At 36.2% G+C, this 26174-nt stretch overlaps 2 protein-coding genes across 3 annotated transcripts in view; both read left to right on the plus strand.

Moving 5' to 3' along the window:
• The window catches only part of LOC131038083 (potassium transporter 10), an 80944-nt gene extending 57239 nt beyond the window's left edge, over positions 1-23705 (plus strand). Inside the window, exons 2-6 of the mRNA XM_057970388.2 lie at positions 21157-21417; positions 21519-21571; positions 21709-21832; positions 21982-22236; positions 22343-23705. Of these exons, the coding sequence (XP_057826371.2) occupies positions 21157-21417; positions 21519-21571; positions 21709-21832; positions 21982-22236; positions 22343-23364 (1715 nt within the window). The 3' untranslated portion in view covers positions 23365-23705. The remainder of the gene's footprint in view (positions 1-21156; positions 21418-21518; positions 21572-21708; positions 21833-21981; positions 22237-22342) is intronic.
• Positions 12381-15991, plus strand: LOC131032503 (uncharacterized). Of its 2 annotated transcripts, none has more exons than XM_059216720.1 (7): positions 12381-12688; positions 12967-13615; positions 13711-13943; positions 14038-14190; positions 14291-14691; positions 14845-15250; positions 15374-15991. In XM_059216720.1, exons 2-7 carry the CDS (start codon positions 13002-13004, stop codon positions 15859-15861), a joined length of 2295 nt encoding a protein of 764 aa, XP_059072703.1. In that variant the 5' UTR covers positions 12381-12688; positions 12967-13001; the 3' UTR covers positions 15862-15991. The 2 variants fall into 2 exon arrangements, with proteins under 2 accessions (XP_059072703.1, XP_059072704.1); XM_059216721.1 differs by having other exon boundaries at positions 12970-13615.
• Positions 23706-26174: the final 2469 nt, after the last annotated feature.

Below are 26174 nucleotides of genomic sequence, written 5' to 3' on the forward strand. Positions count from 1 at the left end.
TCCTTGTGGTGATCAATGCTTGAATGTCAGAAGGATAATTTTTTTTTTCTTCGAGTGGACTGGATGGCATGATCATGCATACAGCTGCCCACTCCACTTGGTGATGACGGATCAGCCGCTCCATCCTCTTCAATGATACAATCCGAGGGCCTCCATTAGACATCCCTCTTAGCACCACTCTCTTCCCTTCAGACATAAACTTCAGCTCCATCGTTTGCAGATTTAAAGTGATCTCACCAAGAGATCGCAACCACTGAATGCCAAGAACTGCATCATCAGTTCCTCCAATGCTCACCACAAAGAGGTCATCCTTGACTTCATAATTTCCCAACTTCAAGGACATGTTGGAAATCATTCAATTGCAAGAGATTGTTGAACCATCAGCTACCATAACTTTGAATCCCTCAACCTCCTCAGTTATCAAGCCTCTCTTTGCCACAATCCTTTCATCAATGAAATTGTGAGTTGCTCTAGTGTCAATGAGGGCAATAACTCAATGCTCTCCAAGCACTCCTCAAACTTTGAATGACTCATTTTTGTGAATGCTAGAGAGTTGAGCAACTACACCCCTATCTTCTTGATCACTTTCAGGTCCTTTTGGAACCTCTTCATACTCACTTTCCTCCAAGTCAGTCTACTGTTCTGAATTTTCAGAATCTGATCCATTAGTAGAATATGCCTCCATTTGATGTACATTGCCCTTCCCATGATATCTATGACCCGGGCCCAAGGTTCTCTGCATGAGTAACATAAGTTCTTCCTTTGGAGCTCTTGGCGGAGCTCATCATCCATCCTACGAGGGAATTTTTTGGACTGATTGGAGAACTTCTTCTTGTCCTTTCGATATGAGAAAGGCTTTGACTGAAATTTGGACTTAGGGGTAGCCAACTCCATGCTCCTAGCTTTCTTGATTGCTTCAGCCAAGGTGGGCAGATCAAAGGCTTTAACCCAACCTTTCAATGGTTCTTGAAACCCTTCGGTGAATAGGACCACTAACCTCTTCTCAGAAATACTGCTAACCATAACTGAAAGGTTTTGAAACTCAGTTATGTAAGTATCCAAAGAGCCTTGCTGTCTGAGTTGTGCAAGCTCTCTAAATTTCACCTTCGGGTCCTTGGTATCAAATATTTCAATCAACTTATTGGTGAATTTTGCATAGGTATTGATCGAGCTATGGCCAAGGGTGATCAACCCATGGTACCACCACTCGTGAGCAGCCCCATCCAAGTGCAAAGTAGCCAACTTGATGGCATCTTCTTCAGGCATCAGCCTCAAGGACAAATAGTTGTCCAACTTTTGAACCCAAGCTCTAGCCGTACACTTATTGCTCCCATCAAAATGAGCTAGAGTCACCTTTCCAAGAGCTTGCTGATAGTCTCTCAGAGCGGAATAACGGTTATCAGATCTCCCTTCCCTTCTCTTCTTTTGATTCATGAATTGGTCAAGAGTTAGGATGTTCCGAATCTCCGTTGGAAGAGAGGCATACTCCATGTAGCTTGCTCTTATCTCATCAGCCATGGGTACTTCTACTTCAGGTGGAGGTGCTTCCCTCGGAAGGAATACAGGTTGCAAAGGTCTTGAAACACACCCAATAGGTGTTCCACCATTGTTGCTTCTCTGGTTGCTTCCATTCCCATTTTCTCCAGAGTTGTTAGAGGTGCCGGCATTGTTTCCATTGGCGTTTTGATTTTGGACCCCACCGGCGTTCTGAGTTAATGTAGCCAACAATTGGGACATCATATCCATCATAATATCAAACTTCTTTTCATCTCTCTCTGCAGCCCCATTTGAATATGATGTTCTCTCTGCTATAGTATCAACTGAATCAATTGAATCAACTACTATATCCGTGTTTCTCAATACCTCAGAAAAAGTCTCTTCCACTGAGACTGAAGGAATCTGATACTGCTGCCTTCTCTGTTCTTTGTTGTAATATTTGATGTCTCTGTCACTCATGGAGAATCCTTATCACACAGGCTGGCAGGATAAGTGGCTCTAATACCACTGTAATAAACCCTTTAATTTTTTTTTCAGATTTTCCCAAATTACAATCAACACAATACTCGTTACGGTTAGGAAATGAAAACCAAATACTGCTAAAGGTAACCCTTCCACTTTCTGATCACCGAGAGCCCAATCTGGGAAGGTGAGAGCATACAGTCTAAGTCACCAAGTTCGGCTGAATTTCATCCTTGAAGTTCGAAATTCGTCGAAATTCAAAAAAAAAAAAAAAAAATTTTTTTTAAAAAATTTTTTTTTTTGGCCTTCTTCTGTTAATATTTTTTAAACGCATCTTTTTTTCTTTGATTAAAACCCATTAACTCGTTCTTTCTTCAGGATATTTATGTCTGTTAGAACCCTCAATTAGGATGAGAAAAAAATGCTGAAGATGATAATTGATTACCCAATCAGTGAGGTATTCTAGTATTTGGTGATTTTGTTATTCTCATAAGATGAGATAAAGATGTTACTTACAATAAACCTTATTAGCAATTCATATGGAACCATCCCCCATATGAAAGATTGGTTGTTTTATAGAATATATCTGACATATTTATACATATGACGAACTTAATTCGAATTTTATACATTTCGAATTTTTCCCTCATCGAACTTCATTCGAATTTCAAAGTTGTCGAACTTCGAATTTGAATTCGAATTCGAACCTGGTGAGTTAGCATACAGTGTTGAGGGGATCATTAGATGCAAATAACTAAAAATGATTACATTGCTTGGGAGCTAGTCTCTTCTGCTTGTACAACGGGATGCTGTAAACACTAATTTCATTTGGCGGTAAACCAGCCAAGGACAATCCAAAACTGAAATTGCAATCACTCAACCGCTTATCCAGTGGGAGGACTAGAAATGAAATTACAAATCAACTCTACCGCTTATTCAGTGAGAGGACAGTATTACAATAATCAAGTAGGCGACAAAGCCAACCTCTTCCACTTATGCAGTGGGACTAAGAGCAACAATCCAAAAGATAGATGTTAGTACTACTAATTAGCTTTACAATGCAAACTTGGATTATCAAAATTACTAGAAATAACTGTCCAAAGCTAGGTGGCAAAGCCAACCTCTTCCACTTATGCAGTGGGACTAGAGAAATCAATAGAAGTGTTGTTAGTACTACTAACGAACATTACAAAATGATTCATCATAGTTATTCAAATTCTAACAACCAAACCAATAGCTGCAACTAACAATAGATATTCACTCCCAAACCAACATAAGCTAATCACACCAAGAAAGCTCTTCACACTACCAACTTCGAATTCTGAAAATACCAATAACACACTGGAAAACATAGACCAACAAGCTACAAACACACTAAAATGCTCACACTTGCCCAAAACAACTCCTAATGACTTGAAAACCGAAGCAAATGAGAGATATGACAAAGACAATATAACTAGAACCTCAAACCTGCATCATAGGCTCCAAAACCAAACAATACGCAACCCGAGGATGCCAAGGAATGGTACGGCCCAGCTGGGAAGTACGATTTGCAATATAAAATTCAAATCAGCAAATGAGGATCTACAAATTGGTAGACTCCATTGCCTAGGGGAAAGAATTAATTAGATCCAATACCCAGAATGACTTGGCGAATACATGGGGACCCATGAACAGATTTCTACTTCAGCACACACACCAACTAGCAACATGAACACTCTAGAAAACACTCCAAACATTTGAAACTGATACACAAATCTGTAACATTGTTCCTCAAATCTGCTCCTTTGAATGAAGAGCAGTCACAAGCTCAATTAGTTGCTATATTGCAAGCAAGAAATCAAGCAGTAGCTAGGAGGTATGCATTTCCTGAAGTTTCACTCCAAATTTTGGCAGTACTTTGTTATATTTTCTTCATGGATCCCAAATGAGAAGCCCAACACTCATACTTATAGATTTAAGGAGCCCAAATTGAAATTCACATGGCGCCAGAATTCCTTAATTTCAGTTGAGTTTCATTACATTGCATTTACCAAACATGGCGTCCCCACCTCTAGGCTCAAAAGTTCGAACTTTTCCCTTGGTCCATATTTGCAACATAAAAAAAACATTATTCTTGAGCACTTTTTCATCCTTGGCGCCAGACTTAGGAGAATTAATAAATTTTTTGAATAAAATGTACTCTCCCTTTCCTAAGTCGTCCAACATAATAATTAAATATTGAACTTAGGATAAAGTATTAATATTTAATAAATCACTTTCAAATCAAGATTGATCAATGCCAAATTGAACCAGAAATTGAAGTGCTGAAAACCAACAAAATTGACTGGGTTGGAGCTCTGCACTGAATTGCGAAAAATAGCAGAAATGGTACTTACTAAAAATAGTAAGTCTTGAAAACAACTCCAAAAAGATTGCTCTTCGAACCTTGAAGATGAGTTCAGAAAACCCCGAAAGACTTAGAAATCTTGACAACTACCACCAACTTACTAAAAATAGTAAGTTCATAATTCTTCTCGAAACTGAATGCATGTTACACCTCTGCGAAGCTTTCGGAAAACCTAGAAGGAATCCACAATCAGAATCATAGAATTCCAACTAGTCAAGCATCAAACAACTCACACAACCTCCTCAAAAATTGGAAACCCTAATTTCTGCTTCCAGTTAGCCTATGGGTCTCCGGAATAGGCTAATGGCCCATTGAACTCCACCTTGCTGAGAAGGGGACATTACATACTATAAATAGAATACTACTAAAAATAGTAAGTGTTTCCAAAGTGATTTTAACCCTAATTTGAGCAGCTGTCATACTTACCAAAAATAGTAAGTCTAGAAAAGGTCTTTAGATTGATTTGCATGTTATTCCATCGTGTTGCTCTCAAAAAACCCAGAAAAACCTAGAGAAATTAGCTGCCTTCGCCTCCACTTACTAAATATAGTAAGTCTTCCAAACTCCATTTCTTGCTTTGCATGTACCCTCATTGCGAAGCTTTCTGAAAAACCCTGAAGGAATCAAGAACCCAAATTGACAAACTCCAACTTGCAAGCCTTCGAAAATGATGAAACATCCTCCCAGAGGTAGGAAACCCTAATTTTTGCTTTTGACTAGCCTACGGGTCTCCGGGATAGGCTAACGGTCGACTGAGTTGATTATTGCTGAGAAGGGGACATTACATTTTGTTAGACTTAAACTACATATGTTGAAAGTTGATAGTAGAAGGAAACTCAATGGTCCTTATTAAGGGCATGACATAAGACATGACCCAAGTTCGAAGTTGAATGTGAATCTTGTGCAAAGCTTACAATCCTATTCAATGCTTCGAGTCCTTCTTATTTATGCCATAGTATAGAGAAGTCAATCAGATGGGAGATTTATCATCTAATGAGGGTGTGCAAGAATTTGACTAGATCACACTTCATAGTCATGAAATGGACTTGGATGGGGATAGAAGACCTATGGGTTCATGATAAAGAGGGTCACACTTATATGACTTCTATTTATGAATGCTTATATACATAAGAGAAGCCTATATTTATAGGCTAAAAATCTAATAAAGAAATTTAATGTTTCCAACTCCTTCGTACCAAACTTCAACTATAAACTTCTTTTTTATGTGATATCCCCAAGTAGAGACAATAGGAAAATAACAATATCTTCCTCAAATAACAATATCAATGGTGCTTGCAAACTAGATATGCTTAAAGTTTCAAAGCTCAGAGTTTCAAGAACATAGAACTAACATAAGAGAACAGTGAAAACTTAGCTTGAATACAAACTTTAATCTCTCTGTTATTATTACCGTTCAGGAGTACACATAAAACACAACAAGATTTGCAGAAATAGAACAGTTTGGACCTTTTCTTGCAGCCGTCTAGGTGAAAGATGAAACTGATACAAAATTAATGTCTACATTTGGAGGCGTTAGACTTTAATTTACTTTCAATTCTTTGATACAAAATTTTCCAAACCTTTTCTGAACAGAATAAACCCATGATATGCCTTTGAGAAACTTCATGATAATAGTAGAGCCAATGATATTGATTTTCCACGAACTATGACACGCTTTATGCAACAAAAACTATCACTGCACCAGATTTAGAAGTGAAATGCTCCATATAGGAACCTGTGTTGAGAAACATCCCGTCAATAACACACTCCTCTATTCATGGAAGCCACAACTGTGAGCCGCTATAGAAGAAATTGCGCTCAGATGATACTACCTCAACATGCAGTAATGATGATGGCTTAAGTTCCAATATTTAGCGCCAAGGTAATGACAAGGAATCAGCGGCTAGCATTGAACAGCTCCCATGCCCTTCTCAACCATTCAATCTCCAATGGTTTTGCAACAAACAACAATATTATTCAACAGTCCTCCAATACTCATGGTTCACCCCAAAATTCAAGCTCTGCATAATGCTTCGACAATAAAATACTGAAGGAGCAGCTTAACATAATAAACTCTATGCCAATGTAATATTTCTCACCAACATTATACTTGTCCAGCAACTAGGATTATATCCTTTGATAGAAGACCTTCAATTGCCAAACATTAGAAAGAATCACTAATTTCTCATGCCGATATCAAATAAGAATTGGGACCCACAAAGAGTATTATGCCAAACCATATAGGATGATTTAATTTATTCCAACGCAACTCACAGATCTACAATATTAATCACTAATACTAAAAAAGTGATCAAAATGAGAGCTCATTGGATTCCCACACAAAATATTAATCCTCAGCCTTAATACTTCTCATGCCAATACTTACAAATACTTACAAACACACGAATATTACACCAATATAATACTCAGACTAAAATAATCCTTATTTCTGCAAATTAGATATAAAATACCTTATTCAGCAAATACCTTTTTTTCTGCAAATTTATCTTCGTAGGAAGACTTCACAAATTTGGCCTAGCTGTGAACTTCGTCGTGAATCCACTCCCAAGAAGAGTCAGATTTTCATCCAACCCTTCTAATCAACTGAAGGTTTCCATCTTCAGCTTCTCATAAACCATCACATCAAATCCAAAAGCATCCCTACTAAACACCAGGAACCTCCTTATAAAGATTAGGACAACTTAATATTTGTCATAACTGGAGAAATTTATTTAATAAAGTGACTTAATTTATTATTTCTAATTTATTTTAATTAAATTAATTAATTAAAGTCATCCTTTAGAAATAAAGTTAATTTTTTGGACAACCTATCAACTAATTTAATTAAGTCACTTTATAAAAAGTTTGGGCACATTACAGTTCTCCTTGCCCAAGCATTGCTTGCCCTAAAGCAATTTGTAGCTGCACCTCCAGGATCCCAAACCAACCGTATGTAAAAAACTACATTATACTGCTGCTCCACTCTGATGCAACTGGTTGATGTGTTTTTAGGACACCTCAAACACATAATAAAATACCCATGTATTCTATCCTCTCTTGAACAAAGAAACCTCATATGCTAAATAATATGATCAAATAAGGCAACTCTAAGGTTTACAATTCAACAATCGACTTTATGATGTTGGATAGACTCAGTATATATGATGTGATAATGCTAGTAAACACAAAGGGACTCATGCTTTGCAAAACAACTAGAACATGGAATACTAACTGACTTGGAAAATAAAGACAAAAGGGAGATAAGGTTAAAGAAATCTAAGCTAACACCTATTGATGTAAGAAATGATTGCTGGCTCAATGAAACCAAACCAAGCTTTGCTTTGCCATGAGGAAAACAACTACACAAAGATGATGCAATCTCCTAAGGATAAGCGAATAATTTTCATCAATTATGCACATCAACACCATGAACAATGAGCATAAAGCAATTGAAGTCAAGCTTTGAATTGAGTTTAGTCTAACCATACACTGCAACTTGCAATCAACAAATCACAAATGGTATGAACATATAGGCTTCACCGTTAATCAACAATAAGTTCTTTCATTCATCTAATCAACTCCATATAAATAAATCTAATCTGAGAAGTAGAAACCATGCAACAAGTTGAAATTCATACAACGATCCACCATATCTTCAATTAAATCAAGTATTTATTTCACCATAGTCTTGGTAACAATTTCTTCTTTTACTCTACTCTACTTGCTAAAGAGTTATCAACTATTAACTATTAACCTTTTACAAATGAGAAGATTGAGCCTTATATAGAGGTCTCAACTACAAATGAAAGGCCCAAATTGATTTAAGATCCATGGCTGAGATTACATGATGAAACCCTAATTATATTTGTTACAACTAACTCCTCTTTGACCAATGAGAAAATTGCATTGCTTTAGACACATGTCCTTTGAATGTGGACCAATGAAAAATGAAGTCAAGTACATTGAACTTAGTGCCTTCCAAATGGGTAGTTATCCTCCTCGTAAGATGAGTCAGGTTCATGGAACTTGGACATCTTGACTTTGAATTATTTGATTGGTTGAATGTGATTAGGCACCACCTCATCATGCTTATCTTGTAGATCATCACAAAGAAGTCCTTTCATCTCGAGCAATATCTCTTGATACTCAACAATGTCCAAACAGACCTAATTCAATTAGGCCTCCTTTTACTGTTTTCAGGGCTTAAGTTCACATCTACCCACACAAGACCCCAAATAAATTACATTTATGTTGTAATGTCCGCTTCCTTGTGATGTTGCATTCAGTGGTCCATTGGCCTATTCCAGAGACCCGCAGGCTATGTGGAAAGATGAATTAAGGGTTCCCATGTTCCTTGGAGTTCTGACCAGACTTGTCAAGGGTGGAATGTGAATTTACTATTTTTAGTAAGTTAGGGTTTGGCTGTTAGGATGGTACAAAGTAGCTAAGCTCGCCAAGCTTTTTCTCTGGTTGCAAAGATAATGGTTTTTGGAGCATTATTTCATAACTTACTATTTTTAGTAAGTAGCAGTTTGGGGTATTCTATTTTTGGCAGTCCTGAATTTGATCTTGTCCCAGCACAATTCAGTGATCCTCATTGTTTAGCCTCATCTGGATTCCATTAATAATCAGTATTGGAACTATAAGCAATTTAATTAAATATTATTCCTTATCCTAAGGTTATTATTTAATTATTTTATCACTTATTGATGTTATGGAAAATTGTGCAAAATATAATACTTTTCCTAAGTCATGTTTGGGCGATTTATTTGGAGATTAAAAGGAGACTTCATTCTTTATATTTTAAAGAGTTTATAATGTCAAAAACCGTGGCCCCTCTTCTTGGCATGATTTTGACTTAGGAAAGTGGGCGCCACTTTGGGTCCACCATGAAATGAAATGCAATTGGAATGAGGCGAAATTGGGAGGCAGTTTCATTTGAATTTCAGATTGGAAAAGCTATATAAACAGAGGTTGGGCTCCCCATTTGGGCATCCAGAGAAAATATATCGTTATGCTATCGGAATGACTCCAGACATTCTTCGAGGGTGAATACCTCCTAGATCCTTCCTTCCGGTTTCAAGTGTAAGACATCACTCCTAGCTGTGGTTCGTAGTTGTGAGCTTCTTGGTGATTTTTTGGGTGTGTTGGTGAAGATTTGTGTGTGCTGCTGGTTTTTTGGTATTGCTGGTGTGTGCGGGCTGAAAGTGTATTTGGCTCATAGCTGCTTGTGTGTTGAATGCATCATTCTGGGTGAGGGCTCGTTGGAAGCATACCGGAGAAACGATAAGTCTTCTATATTGGCATGGCATTTGGAGAACTCTCCAATTTTTAGTTGCACATCGAACTTTTCAGCAAAAACGCCATTTCCAGAATTGCATTGGGATGAGTGCCTTGCTGTTGGTGCTCTTCATTTGCAGTTTCGAGGTATTGTTTTGTTTGCTTATGTCATATGCTTCAGTTGCTTCTGATTTGGCATGATTCTATGCGGTTTTGAGTGAGTTACAAGCAATTTAGTGGGTTTCGGGATGGCTGGTTCTGTGTTTTCCTTGTATTTGATTTCAAAACAGCAAGTAGTATTATTGGTTAGAATGTGTTAGTGAATTCATAAGATATGTACTTCACTCTATCTCCTTTCACATTTCTATCATTGTAAGAATTGCTTCAGTAGTACTGACTAATTCATTCTATGTTGTAGGATGGCTTAGCCGCCTGTATGTTTGTAATTCAGTTTTGTCCTCCCACTGAGCAAGTGGTTGAGTGATATTGTCCTCCCGCTGAGATATGCGGTTGAGTGATAGTTTCATTTAAAAGTCCTCCCGCTGCATAAGCGGTAGTGTGATTTGGTTCTATTATGCTTTGTTGCCTTGGCTGGTTTACTGCCAAGTTTGTGTTCTTCATCCCGCTGAAAAGTGGAAGGGGCTGGCTTGCCGCCTAGTTTTGTAATTGAATTGTAATTTCCAGCGGATTAGAAAGCTAACGAACCCCTTGTCACCGTATGCTCTCACCTTCCCACATTGGGCTCTTGGTGATCAGAAAGTGGAAGGGTTACCTTTCAGCAGCATTTGGTTTTCATTTCCTAACCATAACAAGTGTTGTGTTGAATGTAATTGTGAAAAAATTAAAAAAAAAATAAGAGGGAATTTTACAGAGTAACCTTTTCCTAGTTACATATAATATTGCAAAATGCAATCTGGGTTCTCCGTACACATGGGGTTTCTAGGACTGTCCTATTTTTAAGGGTTTTAGGGCTACTCGGGTGACTTGCAAACTTGGCCTTAGAAAGCTTCACCAGTCAAAACCTCTGCACAAAATAATCAGGGATTCTTAAAGGGCATTCAATGGGGTCTCCAAACATGTATCAACTTTTGGTCTACCAATCCATGTATGCTCTGAAAACGCACATCTTCTGCTGTCCTAGTCTCACCAACTCCTAGCTGTGAGCTTAGGGTATCATTGTAAAATCATCAAAAAGGTCTGCAAAGCCAAAAAACCTACACTAAACATATTTACAGACCCTAACCTAGCATTCCATTGGATTTCAACTGGTGGCATCAGTGGGTGCTCAGGTTAGAGCCATTTATTGCTTAAACCATAGCCTACAAGGCTTTTGTACCTAGTTCACAGAGAATGGTTTGAATCTCTGCAACCAGACACAATCAAACCTTGAAATCTACCTTGATGGAAAGTAGATTCACCAGTCCTTCATGCCTTGCAGGTAGGTTCCCCTGAAAAGTCCGTATTGGACCGTACAACACAACAAAAACAAGGAAAAATAGTGAAAGCGGTGTAAAAACAAGGTTTTCCTTAAAAACAAAACTTGCTCTGCATTCCAAACTCTTCCAACCTGTACAATGATTGTCTTTGGCTTTTAACATCATGATTCAGTTGGTTAGAACCAACTTCTTCATCGCCAACAACATAAAGTGCAACTTTTGCAATGTTGCAAATGTTGCTTAGCATTTTACATCTTTTTGATTCTTAGGATGCAACCTTGCACTCAAGTGTACTCCAAGGCTCCAAAGGCCCTCTATGCATTCTAGGAGACCTAAAACAATGCATTACACCCTTATTACATGAGGACTCTGCTTTTAGAGTAGTGCACCTATGAACAACATCAACATTACATCTTTCTAGGATACCAACATCCTGAACACAACAAAAGCTTGGACAACTCAACCATGACTTCATTAAGTCCCAAATGGTTTGTCCACTTATTACAACATGAAAGAATTAACTTTTAAGAACAAACCAAAATTTGCATGGAGTGATAGGTGCCCTGCACCAGGTACGGTCTTTGGGTCTAGGAAGAGATGGTTTCTAGGGCACTCTTTGCAATCTTTCCCCTCCACCATAGCTCACAAATACAAGAAGTAAAATCGTTAAGGTATTAGGATGATGACTAGATGAGGGTCAAAGGCACCTTATTGTTGAAGTGAATCAATCATAAGAGGTGAGGTAGATATGATGGAGGGGAACGGTGTAAAGCCCTCACTAGGTATGCCACCTCATGATATCAGTTAAGGACCATCAGTTAAGGACCACATGGCCATAGAGGATAAGGTCTTTGTTGTTGGGCCAAGGATAGAGGATACTTGGGGCACCTCATCATGTCTTCCAACTCAACCCTCATTATGGTTGAGTTTCCATGTAATTATTGATATGGATTTATGCATATCCTAACCCTAGAATGGGATGAATTACATTAGGTATATCTACATTGTTGCCTAATCTCATTGCGGGTTTCGAAAATAGGCTTATCTCATCTTATTCTTAAATGAAAATTATACACCTAACTATGTTTGCCCTTGTTTCATTCTGGATTTGTGATTTTAGGGCAAGAACTAGGGCAATTACAAAAAGGGACATTATATCAGAGTCCCCAAACTCGCCGCGAGTCAGGCGAGTTCGCCGAGTTGGCGAGTCGAGCCAACCTCGGCGAGTTTTGCCGACTCGCCGCTCGGACTCGGCGAGTTTTGGGCAAAACTCGCCTGACTCGCGAGTCAGGCGAGTTTTGCCAAAACTCGCCGAGTCCGAGGTCCAGGACTCGGCCGCGCGATAGGCATAATTCGAACTTAAAAAAACAAAAAAAAAAAGAGCTTTTTCATTTGTTTTTTTTTTCCATTCTCTTTGGTATAACCCTAAAAGGTCTTTTAATTGTTATTTGTGAGAAGAAGAGAGGAAAAGTGAGAGAGAGGAAGGAAAACAAGAGGCCATAGGTTTGCAATCAGCAAGGAAGAAGAGCATCAAGGAGACCACAAATCACATTGGGGAGGCCATAGGCTTGCATTGAGAGCATCAAGGAGTCCAAAGCAAGACTTCTCAACTCATTTGAAAGAGGTAAGGTAGATTTTGCTTGTTTTTTTAAGTATGTTAATGGATTTTTTTCATTTGTTTGTTAATTTTTTTTTAGTTTAACAGTTAACTTTCCAAATCTTGAATGTTTTTATTTTTTTAGCTTAATTACAATGAGAGAAGTAGAATAATGGCAAAGTGCAAACCCTACATTTTTTTAGAAAAAAATTGTAAACATGTATTTACAATTTTATTTTTTTTTAAAGTAGGGTTTCTTGATTTTTTCTATTAGTTTATAACTTTATTAAATTTTCTTATTGCAGCAGCTTTCACGTTTAAAAAACATTCATTTTTCACAATGCCTAAAAAGGATGAGGCTTGGAAATATACTGAAGACTTTATTGGCAGACAAAAAAATCAAACAAAATGTTTTTTTTGTAAAGAAATTAATTTTGGTGGCATCAATAGATTTAAATACCATATTGCCGGCATACCTGGCCATGATATTGAGGTATGCAAATTACAAACTCCTGAGGCAAAACGTTTCTGTTATGTCCAATTAGAAACACATGAACAAGAAAAGTTAACCAAGAAGAGGCAATTGGAAGAGTTAAGTGCTATTGGCTCCCATGCACCCACATCCGCATCTGCATCCGCATCCGCATCCGCATCCACATCCGTAGGCTGTGTTGGAGAGGGTTCTTCCATGCCTCCCTTTCACCCTAGTGCTTTTGCTAGTGCTAGTGCTTCTGCTAGTGCTAGTGCTTCTACTTCTACTCCTCCTGGTGGCACTATTACCTTTGGCCCTAGAGTTCGGAAATCCAGGTTGGATAGTTATTTTGTGCCGCGTAGTACTCCTGGGGCACAACCCTCGCTTGAGGGTATGGGTTGGAACAAGGAGGTTCATGATGCTGCAAGAAAACAAATTTGCAAGTTTTGGTACTTTTGCAACATTCCATTTATTGCAGCCAGGTAATTCTTTTTGATTTGATTGCTTTAAGTTTAAAAGTAAATTTATAGTTTGAAGTTGAATTTTACTTTGTCTAATCATAATCTATTTGTGACAGGTCTCCTTATTGGCAAGGCATGGTAGATTCCATAACCATTTGTGGTGCGGGGTTTAAAGCCCCTACCGATGCTGAGTTAAGTGGCCCCCTCTTGTTACAAATGGTTGAGGATATGAAAGTTGAGCTAGAGGACCACCGACAGTCTTGGAGAGAAAAGGGTTGCACCATCATGACAGATGGTTGGACGGATAGGAGGAATAGAACACTCCTAAATTTTCTTGTTTCCTGCGGAGGTGATTGATTATGATTCATTCTAATTTGTACTTCCCTAAATGCATTGAATAAATTAAATTTTGATTTGTTGAAAGTTTGAAACTCTATTTTCAGGATCTACCATGTTCTTGAAATCTATTGATGCTTCCTCACATGTGAAAAATGCCACATACTTATGTGAGGCTATTGAGGAAGTCATACAAGAGGTGGGGGAAGAAAATGTGGTGCAGGTGGTGACAGATAATGCAGCAAGTTATGTTGCTGCAGGTAAATTTTGAACTTTTCAAGTCTTGATGGAGAGGCATCTATGATTATTTAAAATTTTCTTAACACATCAAAATTTCTAATTAACTTAAAATTGCTGCAGGTAAACTTTTGATGGAGAGGCACCCGAAAATTTTTTGGTCTCCTTGTGCGGCCCATTGCCTTGACCTCATGTTGGAGGATATTGGTAAGCTTGAATGGGTGAAATCAATAGTTGAAAGGGCCAAATATATCAGCAAGTTTATCTACAATCATGCATTGGTCCTTAGCATTATGAGGCAATACACGGGGCAAAAGGAGTTGGCTCGTCCAGGCATCACGAGGTTTGCCTCAAACTTCCTCACACTGAAATCCTTGATAAAATCAAAGGCGGCTTTGAGGCGTATGTTTGTTGGTGAGGAGTGGACTTCCTCATCCTATGCTACAACCACTGCAGGGATAGATGTGGTAAATTGCATTTTTGATGAGTCAGGTTTTTGGACCCCCTGTGGAGAAACCGTGCAGGTAAATTTATTACAATTTAACATTTAGTATCTACTATCTAGTATCTACTATTTAGTAATTTAATTTTAATTTATTAACAATTTAACTTTGCAATTTTTCTTTTTTTTTAATTTAATTTGTGACTTAATTGTTTTTGTTTAACATTATGTGTAGGTCACTGAGCCCCTTGTAGTTCTCCTACGAGTTGTTGATGGGGAGAAGCCCTCTATGGGCTATATATATGAGGGTATGGATAGGGCCAAGGAGGCCATTAGGTCCATATATGCAGGAGATGAGGATAAGTATGGCCCCATTTGGGAGATTATTGATAGGAGATGGCAGAACCAGCTTCACAGGCCCATCCATGCAGCAGCCTATTACCTCAATCCGGCATTTCGATTCCGTGATGACTTCAAGGCAGATGAGGAGGTTCTTAGTGGCCTGTATACAGTGGTTCAAAAGTTGTGTACTGATGGCACAGCCTCAAGAACAACGCTCCAGCTGGATAAATATAATAATCGAGAAGGGGCAATCTTCTCAAGCAGCATGTGCATAGAGGCTCGAACACAATTGCAGCCAGGTAGAAATATATGTAAACTTAAGATTCTTAAGTTTATGGCTTATGCATTTTAATTTTTTATTTTATAATCTAGCCTTAAAGTTGGAAATGAGTTTGATTTTTTTTTCTTTTTCGTTATTTCAGATAGATGGTGGCAAATGTTTGGGCCCTCAACCCCAAACCTTCAAAAAATTGCCATCCGTATTTTGAGCCAGCCATGCAGTGCTTCTGGATGTGAGCGCAATTGGTCAATGTTCGAGCACATCCATTCGAAGAGGCGTAATAGATTGTCTGTGGAGAGGTTGAATGATCTTGTTTTTGTTCATTACAACCTCCGTCTTAGGACCAGACAGATTTTGGACACTGACTCCTCTCCGATCACTTTAGCGGAGATCGATCCAGAGTCTGAGTGGATCACTGAGTCTACCGATCCCGTCTTCACTGAGGAGGACCATGAGTGGGTTGACCAGGCAGACAGAGAGGCTGAGGCTGTGGCTATGGCAGAGGAGGAGGATAGAGCACGATCCGGCATAGGCACCTCACAGGCGGAGACTATGGCTTCTCAGTCATCCAGGACCTACCTTAGACGCATTTGTAGGAGGCAGACAGACTACTCTGAGGCTCAGGATTAGCTAGAGCCTGAGCCATAGACTTGTTTTTGTTTACAGTTATATATATGTTTGGGAACATTTGATGTCATGGATTTTATATACATTTGACAACATTTATAACTCTATATATCTATGTTTTCTATTTCCTTCAGCTACAATTTACATTTCTACGCATGTGATGGATGTATGTTTATGTATGTGATCAAATCAGCTTCTATTTGATGATGTTATAGTGTCTTTAAGCTTTATTCAATAATGGGTGCATGAAACAAGTTTTAAATCGTTAAAAATCTCTAAATTTCAAGGGTTTTTTATTTTGCCGAGTCATAGCCGAGTCGTCGCCGAGTCATAGCCGAGTCACGAGTCGAGTCGGCCTTGCCGAGTCCGAGCCGAGTCCGAGTCTGGGAACTTTGCATTATATTATGGCCAAAAAACCAACTACTGCTTTTTATGGTTTGGAAGGCTTGAAGGGTTCTCAAAAATGGAAATTTTTTAAAATAGCAACTCTTCGAAAAATAGGAAGTTTTTGAAAATAGTAAGTTTCCAGAAATACAAACTTTCCAAAAATGGAAACTTTCTAAATTTTTTTGCAAAGAATTCCCCAATATTTGATTTTGACAAATTGATAGGCGATTTTAGGGTTCTTGGGCCTCCTTAGCGGGATGGTGACTTCTGCGTCGCTCCAAAGTGCCCAAATTTTTCAGCTACCCCGTGATGTCACCTTGTTTTTTGTGTCCTCAACCAATTTGACTAGATTTTTCAATTGCTCCAATTTTGATGAAACAACGAACAATCTTAAGAGTTTTTGGACACTGCGGATGCGATGGCAATCTCCATTTGAGCCCAATGTGCACAAAAAAATTACTCCAGGTTGGATCCCTTAAGCATGCAGGTAGGAACTTGACAAAAAAACTCCAATACCATGTAGAAGTTGATGATCAACCACAGGACCCAAGAATCATCTTCAACAAAAACACTTGTCACACAAAAGAGATCAAGCAAAGATAATATGCTCTATAACAACCAGAGAATTTTGTATTATTGCACAAATGATGATTGGAGATACAATATTGGAGGTACAATTACAATGAATGAATGAAACCCTAGGTACAAACCCTAATGCTAAAATTAGGATAACTAAAGCAATGCAAAGTAGGAGCTAAATTAAGCTCAATTGCATCTAGAACTAAAACTAGAAAAAAAAACTCTAGATAATCAAAGCACCTAAGTTTAGCTTACGTGAAAAACCAATTAGAGGACCTAATTAATAAATAATTAGATAATTGTCCTAAAAGTACTCCAACATTTGCCATTATAAATTAACCTACACATACAAAGTGAAAACACAAGTTAATATTTTAATAAAGAAATTTAGCACACAAACTAAATTAGTTTAAATAATTTTAGATATAATTAAAACTTGAAAAAAAAAGTGTTAGGGTTTGATTTTTTTTTCAAAAGTTGAGATACTTTAGAAAACAATGAAAAAATCAATAAAAATTGTCAAAAAATGGTGTTAAATCTTGTTCATTGGATTCTAAAGCAATTTAGAGTACTTAGGAAAGGCCATTGTTGATTTTCTATAAACTTAGATGCAACAAAAAAGAAATAAAATGTTTTAAAATAACAAAGAAAAAAAAATCAGAAAACCTACTTGGGAATCCGATTTTGCTCCCAAATCTGCTTCAAATCAATTAAAATTGCTGCAAATGACCTTGGAGAAGCTTGGGAGGCTGTTTTTTCTCTTGAGCAGCAAAGAGAGCAAGCCAAATGAAAATGAAATGCCCTTTTTGTTGTCTCGGGCCTTTTTTATTAGTGTGGGCAAGTTTTTAACTTGGACTCCTTGAGTTTTTTGCATAAACATGCTAAAAACTCAATGAGTTTTCTAGCGAGTATATGGGAAGTTTAGTCTCCACCCAGAAAAACTCGCAAGTTTCTCAAAACTTGCCGAGTTTTCGGCAAGTAGTGCAACTAAGGTTTATAGTACCTATTCAATAATCTAGCAACCCTAATCTTTGTCTGTAAATAAAATTTTAAATTATTTTCACTAATTGTAATGCAATCAAATGATAATTACAATTATTTGCTACAATTTAATGCTCACAAATAAATACATCTCCTATAATTACAGTAAATACTTTCAATACTGTTTGCATTTTAAATACAGAATTTCACCATGTAAACTTCTAAAATAATGATCAATGAAATCATACCTAAAATTTTTTAACCACGCAGGAAATATGTTTATTTTTTCTCTAAAAATTTTTGAACTAAATTTCCTTTTTAATAGAAAAATGAGAGAAAATATATTTTGTTTGTTTTTAACTCTTACTTGACTGTTAAGCTCATAATAGTAAAAATTGTTCTCATGTTTTAGAGAATTTAATTAATCCCTTTTTGGTTTTTATCCTCAATATTCTTAGCTTTCTAGAACATATTTAAGTTGTAATTTTGCTGGACAACAAAAAAGTTATAGCCATTTTACTACTGTCTAGTCTTTCTATTGAATCAAGCATGGGATCATGATCTTATTGCTGCTCTACATTATCACCTTGGAAAAAGAATAACTTAATTTAGAAGTTCTCATTGAAACAAAATAATTTGATTTATAGTAAAAACTGCTCTCATGTTTTAGAGAATTTAATTAAATCCTTTTTGGTTTTTATCCTCGAGCTTCTAAGCTTTCTAGAACACATGTAAGTTTTAATTTACATTGATAAGGAGAACGTTATTGCTGTTTTACTATTGTGTATTCTTTCCATTGAATCAAGCATGGGTTCACTCTTATATGGTAAATTTCAGCAGAATTGTTAGAAATAATATATTTTGATTTTTACTATGTAGCAAATTAAAATGTCAACTCTAAATACCATACGGGAAAAATGTTCATAAAATAAAAAAACAAATTCATATTGCCACGCTATAATAATGTGTCATCTTTTTTTTTTTTCATTTTATTCTCAAATTTGTGAGTAGTTTAGTTAGCTTGTTATCACCATTTGTCATAATTTTAATTTTGAGAATTACTGTGAGGAAATGCTTTCTCAGAAAATGTATTGTTTTAGACCTTATACAGTTATACTGATCTTAATTTCTTAGATTTAAATAAAAGCACAGCCACTATAAGAAATGAAAAAAATGTGATGAATTTTATTTTTTCCCTGTAATGTTTAGATTCTATCACCATATTCACCCAGGCGTTATATGTGTACTGTATCATTTGATAATGAATTCTGGTGATAGTGCTAATTACTATAACCACAATGAAAATATCCTCAACATTTTTTATAAAATCAGGAAATGACAAATTTTTTTAAAGACTTGTTAACAGCCCAAGATAATCGAATATTTTAGATGGAAATATATAAATACCTTGACGACCCAATCAGTTGATTGTGGACAAAACTTAGTTAGACTTGAAGAGTTCTGTAGAAATTGAAATCTTCCTTCAACTGGCCTGAAAGTAATCCTTTGCCAAAAATATTTATTTTCTTCTATCTTATACTCTCTTTTTCTTCCTTTCTATCGATTTCTTTTTTCATTTTTTAGTTAATTAAATTTTTCTGTTTCTAAAACAAAATTATATAAGGAGAGGATATTAGAAGATTTATGATCAATATATTATCTAAAACTTTTATATTATTCACATTATCCATTGCAAGATTATTTAATTAAAATAATCTATTGAATAAACATACACACGTAATTAAATAACAATTTTAAATTTTCCTCCTTACATTTAGACATGTTAATAAAATTTAAATATGTGTTGTGTGAAAGATTATCAACATATTAGAAGCCACCATTTTCTTGTTACATCTTACTAAGATGAGACCCTCTCTTCATTCTTTTGATATCTGCACACAAAATTCTCATTTTCCAACTTCATGCACACATTAGATAATTACAACATTAAATCAATTATCAACAACATGTATTTTAAATAAAATTATTCTAGATCATTTAATTCAGAATTAAATAATCTTTGAGAAATCTATCACTATATAACATTCATTAAATAATTAAAAACATGGCTCTCAAATTCACCAGCATGTACTAATAATTAACATCATTAATTATTCATGTCTTTTCAATATAATAAAATTAATGTCATCAAACAATTAATAGTATGATGAGATCCTTTCTTCGTTCTTTCAATAATTGCACACAAAATTCTCACTTTCCAACATCATGCACGCATTAAATAATCATGAGATTAAAATCAATAATCAGCACCATGCATTTTAAATAAAATTAATCTAAAATATTTAATTCAATATTAAATAATCTCTGAAAAATCTATCACCATATAACATCTATTAAATAAATAAAAAAACATAGCTCTCAAATTTACCATGTTCTAGTAATTTACATCATTAATTATTCATGTCTTCTCAATAGAACAAAATTTATGCAAACTTTATGCTCACTAGTTGTTGGGCATAACATATCAACGGTGTCACACTTTTTTCTCTTCTACAACATGTTTGATTGTGGTTGAGCATGCTCTGCACATCAAGTTTTGATAGGGACAGATTCGATGTAGTTGAACTAGTGAGACATTTTTTACTGTACTCGAACTTTGTCACTTGTGCCTCTTTTCTTTGTTAGGTCCTGTAACTTTGGGCTATTGGGGTCTTAAGTTCATATTCGCCTGGTTTCTTCCACAGTCAGCTTCTGCACCTCAGTTTATGTGTTATTTCTTAAGAGTGAGTCTTCAAGTTGGTATTGCACAAAGGATTCTTCAAAGAGAACATTAAGCGACCAAGTTAACCAACTTGACCGACTTAACTGATCCAATTTTGGATTAATATCCTAGAGTTTACCACAAATATGGAAAACTGTATACATAATATATTTGGTAGGGATTTCAATAAAATTATTGCAATAGAAATTGTAGTTGCAAATATATTATTTGGTAAGTTTTTGTCCATGTACACCCTTAATTCTCCAGTGTACCCAGATTTTGAAACGAGTATATCAACATCCATGCTCATGCAACCATGGTTAAGATTTTTTTTGGCCCCAATTCCATATCTGCCAAGCATGCCCTCCTCTCTTTCCCTTACCTTTTTTATTCACACATCCTTGTTTTCTTGCATTGGCTTTGCACAGGTTGGCTAGATCATAGATGTTCTTCTGGGTAGCCATGCAACACTGCAAGTGCTATGTAAATTCGAGTTCGATATCAGGCCAAGTACAGAGAAAACAAATTTGAAATCTAAGGAGCTTAAATGATCTAGTGTGGCACTGATGTCTTTCGAAAATTCAGTAAAATATTAACAAAAGATTTATTAACAATGGTTCCTTTTGCAGATTGGGTGGTTGTTATTGCATGTTTTATACTGATATGTCTGTTCGCACTGCAACATTTTGGTACACACCGGCTAGGCTTCATTTTTGCACCAATAGTTATAATGTGGCTTGTATGCATTACCATACTTGGCCTGTATAATATTTTCACTCACAGATTTGAAGTTTATCGTGCCCTTTCTCCATATTATGTTTACAAGTTTATAAGCCACTGTACGAGAAGGGATTGGAGATCCTTGGGCAGCATTCTACTTTGTATGACAGGTGTGCTTTTGTAAATGTGGCAGAAATATGGAAATTACTTCAGTTTGCAAGTGTGTGGGCTCTTAAAGAATGAACTTGATTTGTTTTCTTTCTGCTTGCAGGCTCAGAGGCAATGTTTGCAGACCTGGGGCATTTTTCACAGTCATCAATTAAGGTCTGGTGGAAACAAAGACCATGTTGCTTATAAAAGTATTTTAGGGATTTAACTAGACTTAAGACAGGAATGGTGCCTCATGCAACACAATCGTGGATAATTGCTATGCCAATATTTGATTTTTCATTTGACTGCAGATTGCTTTCACTTTTATGGTTTACCCTGCCTTGATATTGGCTTATATGGGTCAAGCAGCTTACCATTTGGACAATCATGTTAACGGTGGTTATTCTACATTTCATTTTTACGAATGTGTGCCTGGTAAAGTCTTTTCAAGATTCATTTTATTAAAACCATAGATTTCCTGCCATTTCTAATCTTGTTGCAGTGAGATTATGTATAAACTATAAAGTGAAGCTATTTCTAAATATTGTTGTGAATTCCATTTTCTATTCTTTCTTGTATGACAGATGGTGTAAGAAAATATGTAATAGTAATTGCGATACTTGCCTCAGTAGTTGGCAGTCAAGCAATCATCACAGGGACATTTTCAATCATCCATCAAGCTTTGGCAATAGGCTGCTTTCCTAGAGTAAAAGTTGTCCACACGTCCAACACAGTACATGGGCAGATTTATATTCCTGAAATAAACTGGATTTTGATGATCCTGACTCTTGTTGTCACCATTGGTCTCAGAAACATTAGATACATTGGAAATGCATCTGGTAGGTGCCTCCATGTTCGCCCTTTTGTATTTGCTTTGTGAATGAACATGTTTGTTAGCATGAAGAATTATTAAAGGATCTCATATATCGAAACATTTCTTTGCAGGTTTGGCTGTCATCAGTGTCATGCTAGTCACTACCTTCCTTATGTCATTAGTAATAATTATATGTTGGCGCAAGAGTGTCATTGCTGCTCTAGTTTTTCTTATCCTTTTTGGATCTGTTGAAATCCTTTACTTTTCAGCTTCAATTTTTAAAATCGATGAAGGTGCCTGGGTACCTGTTGTTTTCTCCATCATCTTCATGACAATTATGTGTGTGTGGCACTATGTGAAGGTCAAAAAGTATGAGTTTGAATTGAAAAACAAACTTTCTCTAGATTGGTTTCTAAAGCTTGCTTCAAGTCTAGGAATGGTTCGAGTTCCTGGCATTGGACTCATATACTCGGAACTTGCCACTGGAATACCTGCAATATTTCTACACTTAGTGACAAATATGCCCTCATTCCATCAGGTGCTTGTCTTTGTCTCCATCAAGGCACTCTCAGTACCCCATGTCCCTCCGGAGGAAAGATATCTTGTTGGCCGCTGTGGGCCAAAAGAACACAGAATATACAGATGTATCGTTCGATATGGATATTGTGATAACCACAATGATCATGATATCCTTGAGGATCAACTTATTTATAACATCAAAGAATTCATTACTTCAGAAGCATCAGACTCATGTTCCAGCAAGTTTTCTTCACCAGAAGGAAATATGAGTATTATTGGAACTTCAAACTTGTCAGGGATTGTCTTTGCTGTCTCTAACAGTGATGAAACAGAAATAAGTGGACCTCATCATGTAGTAAAAAGAAGAAAAGTAACCTTTATGGTGCCTAGCAGCCCTGACATGGATCCTGCTGTAACAGAGGAGCTACAAGAACTTTTGGAGGCCAGTGAATCTGGGACTGTCTCCATACTGGGTCACTCTCGTGTGCAGGCACAAAGTGGTTCAAGTTTACTCAAGCGATTTTCTATTAATGTGGTATATAACTTTCTTAAATCAAATTTCAGAGGGCCATCAATGGCATCGAATGTTCCCCATGCTACTCTTTTGGATGTTGGCATGGTTTATTCTGTTTGAGCTGGATGCTTTTCATATAGGTGCACTTGCACATGCCATTGTCTAAGTAGACATAACAAGTTTGCTCTGAAACGAAGGGGCAGTTGGTAAGCACTAGAACAACGAGGAGTCCTCTGCTTCTATCTATAAAAATAATGTGTTATCTAATTTCTAGATGTGCAAAGAGCTTGTGCAGTCAACTTAACACTAAAAATTATATGTGATTGTGATATGGTAAACAAAAATGATGTGAAGAGTGTGATAGTTACATGGTGAACAAAGATGATGTGAAGATAATAGTTATTGTCTTTTGTCTCACAAATAAATTACTTCAAATATTCTGAGGACTAAGATTATCTTTATTTTTGTTTTCTTCATTTGGAGTCACCTCAATCAAGCAATCTTTATCATAGGATTGATTGTATATACCGAAGCTAAAATTTTCACCAGTCCATTTTTTAAAGGCATCCATAGGAGAATATTTTGAATACAAATAAAGGTTAGTCCATTGGCATTAAGTCATACGACTTTTCTATTGTCATCCAATGATATGCAATTTCTTGTCGACTGTGAGTTCTTGTGAGTTGTGCCAAATTTATATATTAATTTTTTTTATCGAATAACTTCTAATCAAATATGAAATGATCCTCTAGTTTCCAACTGCCATAACAACTGATGGAGGCCGCTCAACTATCAGCTCCTCTCCCATATAAGTTTTGGGTGGCTTAGGAAAATAACATGTAATTGGGGCAATAACTTAAAAAATTAACGAAATTACTTATCGCATGAACAAATCAATAGAAGGGTTTACAAATAATACAATGCATGAACAAAATAATAAGAGATAGCAAGTGAGCATAATTAAAACAGATATACTTGATATAAGTGAATGAATGATTGTATGTTGAATATCAAATTGAGTCAATTTGATGTGGCAACTTCCACAACCTTACAATGAAAACAGAACTTTAAGATAGGATTACCCGAGAGTAAACCATCACTTACTATTTACAGCATGATTAATACCATTGAAGTTGACTACTGCTATAATTATTAAATTTAAAAATTATCGAATCACAAATTCAAAGCTTATGTACATCTCGAGTTGATCATTGGAGAACATTATACACCTAATAAACTAAGAGTGTAACATGCCCCCCTTCCAACTAGCATTATCCTTAATGCTAACCAACTTTGGATGCTTCTACATGAAGTTTTCATCTTCCAATGGGGTGTCACCTTCAACGATTTCTTCCACTTGATGAGGTTTTTCATGGTCACCCAAGCCCTCTACATTGTAATCCTTGTTAATAGAATGGGGTTTCAATATGGTCCTCCTTCATTTAGTTTTGGTAACCATATAGAATCAAATCTTCTTGTCAATAACTTTATTTATATACAGTACATGAAATATTGAATATACAATACATGAAATATTGAATGTAGTTTAACAAATTAGGTAATTCTAATTCATATGCCACATTGCTTACATTTGCAAAACTTTACGGGAGCCATAATAATTGGATGTTGATTTGTTTGTCTTTATTTTGTTGCTTTAGAGACATATGCTTCTATAGCTATAACTTAAAAAATATCCAATCTTCTACTTCAAAAGTGTGTTTCACTATGATGTTTATGAAATTGTTGTTTCATTATGTTTTGTGTTGTGTCTAGGTTCCCTTAATATTATAAAATGCTTCTTGTAGGTTATTCAATCACAAAAATTTTGGTTGCACTTTGAAGGATGATGTGGGGGATGGTGGATGATGCCCATACAATGATATAAATTAGGACATTTTGGATAAGTGTGAAATGAAGTTTTGTTCCACCATCTTGTCATTTGCAACTATTTAATCTATTGGGATTGTTTAGTTGTTGTAAGCAATGAGGATAAACCTTAAAGTATTTGCCAACAATCTTAGGTTGCTTATTGAATTGGGGTTGATAAGAGGATTTATGAGAATAATTAAGTTCCCAAACAAGAGAGCAAGCTGATCTAGAAACTACTAGTAAATATGGGATGAAGGTAATAACAATTATTCTATGATTACCATGTAGCTTTTGAATAATCTCCATGAACATTACTATCACTTTGTTTGGTATAAAACGATGGAACAAAACACCAAAATGAGCATATTTTGTGAGTGTATCCACCATGACCATAATGTTCTTTTGCTTAAGATATTGATAGCCTAATGATAAATTCCATAGAGACATTCTCTCATTGTTGGCTAGGAATATATTTAAGGGTTGTAGAAGCCTTCAAGCCTTGCCTTGTTAACAATGGATTTTCACTTGCAACCATTAAGGGACAAGGCTCTCATAAGGGGGGAGGGATAGGGCACATACAAGAAGTGTTCCTTGTGCTCATAGAGAAGTGAGAGGGGCACCATGTCTTCCTAACATTTGAGCCTTTACAATCGTGACCATCATCTACTAGATGTAATGAAAATATGAATTGTTGGCAAATTAGAAGCTCCAACAGTTAGGATCTCACAAATCAATAGTTTGCATTTGAGTAACCATGTGAGCACCTTTGGAGAAGGTTTGGCTTCCATTTTTAGTCTACACCTAGAATTGAAAGAAACTAAATATATACTATTGCTACCACTAAGGTGAGGTAGAAAAAAAACTAATTTGATGTCTTACCTACCCTAAAATAACTAGTTCAAGGAAAATGGATAGAAGGATGTGAATTGAGAAAAATAAATGAAAATGGATGGCTGAAGGATCACCAAAGATAAGCAACTCGTTAACCATCTCTATGACATGCAACCAATCCTCCATGAACAAGCAAACGTTTATAGTAGGTTTGTCTCAAATTACTCTTT

This window comes from Cryptomeria japonica, chromosome 2 (assembly GCF_030272615.1).
Source record: "Cryptomeria japonica chromosome 2, Sugi_1.0, whole genome shotgun sequence".
Taxonomy (NCBI): Eukaryota; Viridiplantae; Streptophyta; class Pinopsida; order Cupressales; family Cupressaceae; genus Cryptomeria; species Cryptomeria japonica.

What these genes read in the sequence shown, in the direction of transcription:
- LOC131032503 (XM_059216720.1), top strand. Translation starts at nt 13,002, where the DNA reads ATGCCTAAAAAGGATGAGGCTTGGAAATATACTGAAGACTTTATTGGC. An exon ending in ATTCCATTTATTGCAGCCAG is followed by an intron (nt 13,616 to 13,710) that starts GTAATTCTTTTT and finishes TATTTGTGACAG; the next exon opens with GTCTCCTTATTGGCAAGGCA. An exon ending in TCGAACACAATTGCAGCCAG is followed by an intron (nt 15,251 to 15,373) that starts GTAGAAATATAT and finishes TCGTTATTTCAG; the next exon opens with ATAGATGGTGGCAAATGTTT.